The following is a 9,307-nucleotide window of genomic DNA, read 5'->3' as shown; positions in this document are numbered from 1 at the left end:
CTGTCCTGTTCCGGCCAAGGAGGCCGTCTATGAACTCTCTGCTTGTCCTGTTCCAGCCATGGAGGCCGTCAATTAACTCTTTGCCTGTTTTGTTCCGGCCAAGGAGGCCATCTATGAACTCTCTGCTCGTCCTGTTCCGGCCAAGGAGGCCGTCTATGAACTCTCTGCTCGTCCTGTTCCAGCCATGGAGGCCGTCAATGAACTCTCTGCCTATTCTGTTCCAGCCAAGGAGGCCGCCGATGAACTCTCTGTCTGTTCTGTTCCGGCCAAGGAAGCCATCTATGATCTCTCTGCTCGTCCTGTTCCGGCCACGGAGGCCGCCTATGAACTCTCTGTCTGTCTTGTTCCGGCCAAGGAGGCCGTCAGTGAATGATCTGCCTGTTCTGTTCCGGCCAAGGAGGTCGTCTGGGAACTCTTTGTCTGTCCTGTCACGGCTATAGAGGCCGTTTACAAACTCCCTGCTTGTCCTGTCACGGCCATGGAGGCCGTCGGGGAATCCTCATCCTGTCCTGTCATGGTAATGGAGGCCGTTTGTGAACTTTTGTCTTGTCCTGACCCAGCCAGGGAGGCTGCCCCTGAACGCTCAGTCTTGTCTATCAACCCCAATGTTCTGTCTGTGTTGTCTGTCTCTGCTCTCTCGTTGTTACAGTCGCCGCCATGGTCGGTGACCTACGCTAGCCCTGGGACTATTCTTGTGTTTTGCCCGCCATATACCTCTTTGCCTGTAACCCCGTTACAGAAATTCACAGGTAGCCGAGTTTCGTCAGGGTTGGAGCTAAACTCTGCAGCGCATTGGCCCTCCAGGGCAAGATTTGAGGAACCCTGTTCTATTCGAAGAACCCTGAAAAACGTTTCATGGTTTCCACTAAAACACAACTGCAGCACAACTGTTTTCAACATTAAATAATAAGGAAATGTTTCTTGAGCAGCAATCAGTATATTAGAATGATTTCTGAAGGATCATGTGACACTGAAGACTGCAGTAATGACTGCTGAAAATTCAGCTTTGCAATCACAGGAATGAATTACATTCTAAAATATATTCAGAAAGAAAATGCTTTTTTAAAATGTAATAATATTTCACAATATTACTGTTTTTTTACTGCATTTTGATTAAATAAACATTAAAACAAATATTACTGACCCCAAGCTCTTAAATAGGAGTGGCCAAATCAAATAGATAAACATGTAAAGTTTTTGTGCTTAGCAAATATTAAAATCACTCAAGGAAATTTTTTTTATACAGTCACAGGCATGTCATGCAATTGAATGCTGGTTATAAACATACACTTATTTAAAAATGTTTGACTGCTGTGTGATTGACCAATCCGAATCAAGTATTTCAGACATATTCATACTGATACCTTATCTGCTGAATAGCATCCCAGCTTAGTCTTCTCTCTGGGGCTCCAGGATTGTTCATTTTCCTCTTGATGATGTGAAACTTTGCTGCTTTACGCCTTTTCTTCTCTTCACTGCACAGGAAATAATGTTAATGCATGAAGACAGCATTTGCTTTTGTGCTTCTGTATAAGGACTCACCTAATAATAGAGTTCATTTTGGCTTCTACTGCATCCATATCATGGTCATCTTCAAACATGTCTTCCTGTTGTCTCTGTTTTGGATGAGAATCAGGATACCTCTGTGACATCCACCCGTATGCGCCTCGACTAGCATGCCGACAAACCTGGCAAGCAGCAGGTCCTGGGAGAGGGGCCAGTTTGGTGGCCAACATATGGGCCATTCTCCACGGGGTGCCCATTCTGTACAGTCAGAGAAACAAAGACAGAGACATCTAAAATTGCAATTGAATCCAATATAAAAAGGAATGTTTATCAAATAATATCTATAATTCTATAATAAGAGTCTGATGAAAAGTCTGAAGAAAAGAGTACACTGAAAGTAAAGGATTGTTTTTTTGTGCACTTGTTAGTTTTGAATTTGCATCTGTAGATTTCAATTACAATACATATACAATACATTCTCAAAGTTTTTCTCATGCACTGCTATTTCTTTACTGGCTGTTGACAGTTTCTGATTTATAAAGTAATAAAAAAAGGGATATCCAGAAATCACTCTGTAAAACCCTTAAACCTTTAGCAAAATAATAATAATAATAAAATAATTTTAAACCTAGTTTTATGCAATCTTCAGATTTCTCTTCTGTAAACGTATGCAAATTGGTGCAGATGAATTGTATAATGCATCATATGCATTTTTAAACATTGCATTTCAGAAAAATTGTAAAACGAAACAATTGCCATAATGTATTGTGATTAATCAACTGGGAAAGTATGGTAAGAATAAGATCTATAATTTTTTTTATTTTTACCCTATTCATCTGTGGTGTTTCAAAATACTAAAAAACACGTTATTTCATAAAATAAAATTTGTAAAACAGAGCATTTCAATTTCATTTCATCTGCGTTATTTCTACATCACTTATCGAACAAAAGCTAATGTATATAATTGAGCATTTAAATTTCCCTTCACTTCAAAAGTCAAATTTACCGTACTGTTTTTCATAACTCGAACTTTGGTCTTATACAACGATAAAAAAGGGATATCCAGAAATCCCTCTGTAAAACCCTTAAACCTTTAGCAAAATAATAATAATAATAAAATAATTTTAAACCTAGTTTTATGCAATCTTCAGATTTCTCTTCTGTAAACGTATGCAAATTGGTGCAGATGAATTGTATAATGCATCATATGCATTTTTAAACATTGCATTTCAGAAAAATTGTAAAACGAAACAATTGCCATAATGTATTGTGATTAATCAACTGGGAAAGTATGGTAAGAATAAGATCTATAATTTTTTTATTTTTACCCTATTCATCTGTGGTGTTTCAAAATACTAAAAAACACGTTATTTCATAAAATAAGATTTGTAAAACAGAGCATTTCAATTTCATTTCATCTGCGTTATTTCTACATCACTTATCGAACAAAAGCTAATGTATATAATTGAGCATTTAAATTTCCCTTCACTTCAAAAGTCAAATTTACCGTACTGTTTTTCATAACTCGAACTTTGGTCTTATACAACCATATTATTTTTACCCTATTCATCTGTGGTGTTTCAAAATACTAAAAAACACGTTATTTCATAAAATAAAATTTGTAAAACAGAGCATTTCAATTTCATTTCATCTGCGTTATTTCTACATCACTTATCGAACAAAAGCTAATGTATATAATTGAGCATTTAAATTTCCCTTCACTTCAAAAGTCAAATTTACCGTACTGTTTTTCATAACTCGAACTTTGGTCTTATACAACCATATGATATAATGTCAAACACTATGTGAACACATTTTGTAAACAGTGCCTGTAAAACACTCACATGTCCCTCTGCTCTTCTTTCACGGTGACATTACACCGGAAGCATATAGTTTAACCACGCATGCGCACCGGTCATTCGATTCTTTCCGACTCGGATCGTTTCCACTCGGCAAAACTCGGCTCCGTTCGCCGATCACATGCCTCAAGCCTGCCCCTTTCTTCTCTGTGTGGCTCATTTTGCGCCATTTTGTCCGCACCACTGTGTTGATTGGGTTTTTGAGATCTGTAGTGGAGCCAATCAGAAGGGTACCGGACAACCGGAGAAACGGTAAAGGGTTGCGCTTGCTCTAAGGGAAATGGTAGCTGACAACACGGATTGGTTTGTCAGTGACCAACCAAATGACTAATTCTGAAAAATACAGAAATCAAATCGGTTAATGCGAGAGGGAATGAGCGCAAACGCAAACACTGGACATGAATGATACTGTTAGTGCAGTCCAAGACAAAGACAGACCTGCTAATGTCTGTGAAATATGGGGCTGTTTTTGGGCTAACAGTTCATTAAAGAGCAGGTTGAATTTCAGCCCATTTTAATGACCTTGGTTTGCTCATAATAAGGGGTAACGTAAATGTTGTTTGCCAAACAAACCACCTAGAATTGGTTTGTGAAATGATTCGAAAATGTATATTATTTAGACCTTGTTAACTTTTCAGCCCTTAACTGTATGTGTAGATAAAAACATCGCACATGCCCTAAGTAGGTAATATAAGATGCTGTACATAATAATGTTAAGCACCTTCAACAAAGATACAGATTCAGTCTCAAAATTCACCTGGCTACTGGCCCAAACCTGCAGTTAGGGACAACATCAGACCTCGTTTGTTTTCATAGAAATCTACTAGTTGTGGTTATACTGAGTAATAAGTGAATAACTTTTTTAAATGGTTTTATGACAAATTAGGTGAGGAAGGAGAAATGGAGCAATATACTGCTACAACCAGTGGAGATCAGATAGTGGTGCAAGCTGCCAATGGGCAAATCCAGCAGCAGGTAAGAGCCAATGTAAACCGGTTGCTGTTTAATCAGTTACTTTTAATATGGAAAAAATTCCTTGAGTGTGGTTTTTATTTGTTTTTCTATGCATTTTTAAACTGATCTAAATTGTCAATTTTACTGTGTATCAGGTGCAGTAGTATTTTTAAAATAACATGAGAGAATTCTGCTTCAGGAAGTGGTTTCCAATTCTAGGAAAGGACTGGGTAAATAGTTCTTGTAGTGGCCTACAGTCTCTCTCCTTTGAAATTAACTTTCTCGTTCCTGATAAAAACAAGGTTTATGTGACAGAAAGCACACCCAGTGTGTTTTGCAACATGCTTTTAAACAGAAATGTGAGTCAGAAAGAAAATGTGTTTTTCTTTGAGGTATATATATATATATACACACATACATACATACATACTGTATTGTCATATTGCTTACTTGTCCTGATAAAAACAAGGTTTATGTGACAGAAAGCACACCCAGTGTGTTTTGCAACATGCTTTTAAACAGAAATGTGAGTCAGAAAGAAAATGTGTTTTTCTTTGAGGTATATATATATATACACACACATACATACATACATACTGTATTGTCATATTGCTTACTTTCTTAAAGCATGCTACTGGTCTTGCTGTGAACAATTTATTAGTACATGTTATTCTATTGAAAACTAATTTTGAATCAAAATGTAGTAACCTTTTCTTTCTCTGTAATAACTTTCTTTTTTCACTGAAAGGTTCCACCAAGTGACTGGTAAATTTCCCAAAATGTATAGTTTGAATGAAAACAACAACAACAACAACAATAATAATAAAGTCAAATAAAAATTAATTAATTAAAAAATAAATAAGTAAATAAAAAATACTGGAAGATTTTGCTCCTCCTATTAAGAAAGTTGCTAAACTCTTAGGAAGCATAAAATAAGGGACACAAACAATAGCAGTGCATTTAGTAGTACTGTAAGAGATGATGCAGAGCAAGGTGTGATGTGGGGATGTCCACAGGCTCATGGCACCGTAACAGCAGTACAGCTGCAAACAGAAGCACCCGTCGCTACAGCTACAGGCCAGCAAGTGCAGGCGCTCCAGGTAGTTGTGTGAACTCCGACCTTCAGGCTTGTGATGTTGCATGCGTCATGTCACACTGTCTGTGAGGATGTGAGCTCATCCAGCATGACTTGCTTTTACTTACAACAAATCATGATCCGGGTCGTCCAGTGAGCTTTCTGCCATGTTCCATATTGCCTGTGGCTTCAAAGCTACTGCTCAGGAGTATTCACCTCTTTTAATGGGAAATCCCATTTAAGTTGGATTCACCTCTTTTAATGTGTCTGGAACAGAATTTATAAAGAAGAGCTTGTAGAATAGCTGTGGAGACAGTACTATAAGATAACTTGGTGTTTGTCTTCAGTGTGTGTTGCACGTTATAACCACTTCACACTGATCAAACACATATGAGTTCACAGCACTGTATGGATCCAACTTTTGAGTGGATTCTCACTATGATCATGTTTGTGTAAAAATACAAACATGGAATGGAAATCGATCTACCTCATGACAGCCGTTACCACCAGCCCAAATTATAGGGCCCTTATTAATTAGTATTATTTATTATAAATTAACCTGTAAAACATGGCTGGATTTTTCAGGTTCCATAATAAATGTTGCCATATACCCTGTGTAATGCCTACAGCTGCATGTGCAGCTCTAATATTGTGTTGATGATTATCTATATCTGATCCTTTGGCCCCATGCTAACATTCAGTGTATGTGTGCGCTCAGGTCCAGGGTCAGCCGCTGATGGTCCAGGTGAGTGGCGGGCAGCTGATTACTTCCTCAGGTCAGCCCATCATGGTACAGGCCATGTCTGGAGCTCAGGGCCAGACGATCATGCAGGTGCCCATGTCTGGAGCTCAAGGGCTTCAGCAGGTAAGTGCAACTCTCCTCGTCAGTGTGGGGAAAGCTACTTCAATAGATTAATAGATTGTCATATACTTAACAGTAAAATTATCTTAATATCTTATTAATGCTCATAGTTGATGATTTTATGAGAATTGTTATTGCTATGAATGCACATTTTATTAAGCAAAATTCATTTCTTTTATTTTGTGTGGTTTATAGATTGTATTGTATTGTGGTATTTCTGATTTGTTTATGTATATGTAGATCCAGTTGGTTCAGCCGGGTCAGATTCAGTTGCAGGGAGGTCAAACTCTGCAGCTGCAGGGTCAGCAGGGTCAGGCTCAACAGATCATCATACAGCAGCCTCAGACTGCCATTACTGCGGGCCAGAACCAGGTTTCAAACATACTCTATTCTCTTCTCTGTTCAGTTGGACTAAACTTGGATTTGGAAATATTATGGATTTTCATGCCCAGAAAAATAAATAGGGAGAATGCTGCCCTATTAACTATAATGACCATAGTTTGTGCAGCTGATAAGGCAGATTTTATTACTTCACACAGGTTTTGTTGTATGGACTATATAAATGAATGTGTTGTGTTTCACAGGGGCAGCAGATTACACTTCAGGGACAGCAGGTTGCCCAAACAGCTGAAGGACAGACTATAGTATACCAGCCCGTGAATGCTGATGGCACAGTTCTGCAGCAGGGTATTTAAATACATACAATATCTACACCTGGTTTATCTGTCTTCTATCAATGTACATTAAATCTGGCATGAACAACATTATATGGATGATCAATCACGGTTTGACAAGCATGATTATACCTTTCTACACACTTGTACTGAAGGTTATTCAGGTTAGAACTATTTGTTCTTTCCCCTCCATAGGCATGATCACCATCCCAGCAGGCACCCTGGCAGGCACTCAGATTGTCCAGGCAGCAGGGGCTGCTAACACCTCCACAGCCAACAGCGGGCAGGGCACAGTCACCGTTACCCTGCCAGTATCTGGAAACATGGTGAACGCTGGGGGAATGGTCATGGTAAGACCTCCTGATGAGGTATCTAACAAACTTAAACCATCCCCTTAATTAATCATCAGATGTGTGGGGGTGTGCATGCAGTGTTGAGTCTCAATCACCTTGGTTTTGGGCTTGCCTTTTCACATGCAGAAATACAAGTGATTTTACCTTAAAGGAATTGTTCACCCAAATGTTTTTCCAAACATTTAAGTAATTTTCTCTCTCTCTCTCTCTCTCTCTCTCTCTCGATGTATATATATATATATATATATATATATATATATATATATATACTGTATATAATCTGATATTTTCTATTTTAATTTATTTCAGTTACAGTTACAAAGAAAACGATCTGGGAATCTGGTCTGTCAAGTTTTAAAATGACAAAAAAAGTACCATAAGAGTATCAAAAAATTTAAGTAATTCACTCAAACTCAAAACTGACACCCTTAGGTAAAATGATATCAATTTGATTTGAACAGTCATCATAGATGATTTTGTTTCAGATTAACTGATGATGCTGTGGCAAGTTTGAATATGCAGAAGTGGGAATGAGATATGAGAGGTACAGAGGAGGGGACGTTTATTGGTGATTTACATTATCTCAAAAAGCTATTTTATGACTTAAAAATATTATTTGAATTGAAATATCATGCCATATTTTCAAATATGAATTCAAACTGGCCACTTGTATGACATTAATGGTGAATGGTGCTTTCTGTCATTTGTCACCCTAGATCCCTGATTTCACTTTCATTACATGAAGAAAGTGACTAGGATTCTTTCTTTTTGTGTGTGTGTGTGTGTCTAATGAAATAAAGTCATACAGGTTTTGAATAACATGAGGGTGTAAATAATGAGAGAATATATATGGAAACTATTCTTTTAATATATAGTATTCAGTGTCTTAAAAAAATCCTAGTTTCACGAATCTTACTAGAATTTGATGATTTACTCAGAAGCAAGTGGACAGTGGTGACCTCCATCCTCCTTGTGTTAATGGCTGCTGAAATTCAACTTTGCGATCACAGGAATAAATACAATTAAAATATAAAACACTTATTCTGAATTATAATAATATTTAATTGTATTTATATATCATAGTTTTGATCAAAGAAATGCAGACTTGATGAGCACAAGACACTTTCAAAAACATTAAAACTTGAACCATAGGGTAAACTGTGTATTTTGATGCATATTCCTGTTCATCAAGTCTTGTCAAGTCATTTTTATTTTATTTAACGTTAAACAGTTCTATAGAACAAGAAGTTTAAATAGCTGCCCTTCTCGGAAATCCATGAGGTGACAGCTTGCTTTCTCTTGGTTATTCAGTGCTTTTCTTGATGCTATAAATCATGGTGTCCCAACCCTAGTGAAAACGCTTGTGTGTGAAATGTGTTTAGAGGTACTGAGTGAAGCATATCTGAATTAGGTGTGAAGGTAATGATTGACCCTCTTCCTCTTCCGTTCCCCTGCAGGAGCAACAGGACCAGAACCAGACCGGAGACGAGGCCGTGGCCCAGATGATCCGGGTGTCATAGCACTAGAATTTCTGCTGTGTTTTTTTAAGTGACTCTGAAGGCCCAAATTTTCACCATTGTGAATCATTGTCTCCAACGCAACACTAACACTCAGTCCTAATTCATCATGCCCTGTGTTCCTCCTGTCTCATGTCTTCCACTAAAATGAGGGGCCCATCTGTTTTCTCTCTGTGGTCTTGTATTTCTCCAGAGGACACACATAGAGCCATTACTGTTAATGTACAGCTTAATTTAAAAAGCAATTAAATAGCAAAGCGTAAATTAACCCACAGAGAGAAAGAGAAAACGCAGTTAGTAATGAGGTGGCAGTAGAACAAACAAGAATTTTGAATGAATTGAGTGAAGACCAAGGCGAGCTGTTTGATTTTCTACTTTTTTAGCATTATGGACAGTTCTTGTCAGGTTTATGAACTTATAAGTGGGAAGTTACATGGAAATGACGTAGGTTTATCTCTTACCATCTAATTGTGGTGTTGTTCAGCGTATTGTAGATGTTTGGCATGG

At 37.8% G+C, this 9,307-nt stretch overlaps 2 protein-coding genes across 6 annotated transcripts in view; one reads left to right on the top strand and one right to left on the bottom strand.

The window, feature by feature from the left end:
* ngrn (neugrin, neurite outgrowth associated) overlaps window positions 1–3,429 on the bottom strand; it is a 9,136-nt gene extending 5,707 nt beyond the window's left edge. The window contains exons 1-3 of the mRNA XM_016231772.1: window positions 3,351–3,429; window positions 1,543–1,764; window positions 1,365–1,475 (exon numbers count right to left, since the gene is read on the bottom strand). Coding sequence (XP_016087258.1) covers window positions 1,365–1,475; window positions 1,543–1,763 — 332 coding nt within the window. The 5' untranslated portion in view covers window position 1,764; window positions 3,351–3,429. The remainder of the gene's footprint in view (window positions 1–1,364; window positions 1,476–1,542; window positions 1,765–3,350) is intronic.
* A 78-nt stretch (window positions 3,430–3,507) lies between these two features.
* Window positions 3,508–7,408, top strand: LOC107550489 (nuclear transcription factor Y subunit alpha-like). Of its 5 annotated transcripts, none has more exons than XM_016231777.1 (6): window positions 3,508–3,617; window positions 4,252–4,340; window positions 6,113–6,259; window positions 6,497–6,628; window positions 6,841–6,943; window positions 7,126–7,408. In XM_016231777.1, exons 2-6 carry the CDS (start codon window positions 4,266–4,268, stop codon window positions 7,326–7,328), a joined length of 660 nt encoding a protein of 219 aa, XP_016087263.1. In that variant the 5' UTR covers window positions 3,508–3,617; window positions 4,252–4,265; the 3' UTR covers window positions 7,329–7,408. The 5 variants fall into 5 exon arrangements, with proteins under 5 accessions (XP_016087263.1, XP_016087260.1, XP_016087261.1 ...); XM_016231774.1 differs by lacking the exon at window positions 3,508–3,617 and adding an exon at window positions 3,624–3,775; XM_016231775.1 differs by lacking the exon at window positions 3,508–3,617 and adding an exon at window positions 3,624–3,811.
* The last annotated feature ends 1,899 nt before the right edge of the window (window positions 7,409–9,307 follow it).

Source organism: Sinocyclocheilus grahami, unplaced genomic scaffold, assembly GCF_001515645.1.
Source record: "Sinocyclocheilus grahami isolate Dianchi unplaced genomic scaffold, SAMN03320097.WGS_v1.1 scaffold399.1, whole genome shotgun sequence".
NCBI classification, from domain to species: domain Eukaryota; kingdom Metazoa; phylum Chordata; class Actinopteri; order Cypriniformes; family Cyprinidae; genus Sinocyclocheilus; species Sinocyclocheilus grahami.
This window is presented reverse-complemented; position numbering and strand designations above follow the sequence as displayed.

Bases quoted from the DNA above. Each gene is read 5' to 3' on its own strand.
- LOC107550489 (XM_016231777.1), top strand. From the start codon at position 4,266: ATGGAGCAATATACTGCTACAACCAGTGGAGATCAGATAGTGGTGCAA. The intron at 4,341-6,112 runs GTAAGAGCCAAT...GTGTGCGCTCAG, and splicing joins ATGGGCAAATCCAGCAGCAG to GTCCAGGGTCAGCCGCTGAT. The intron at 6,944-7,125 runs GTATTTAAATAC...TCCCCTCCATAG, and splicing joins TGGCACAGTTCTGCAGCAGG to GCATGATCACCATCCCAGCA.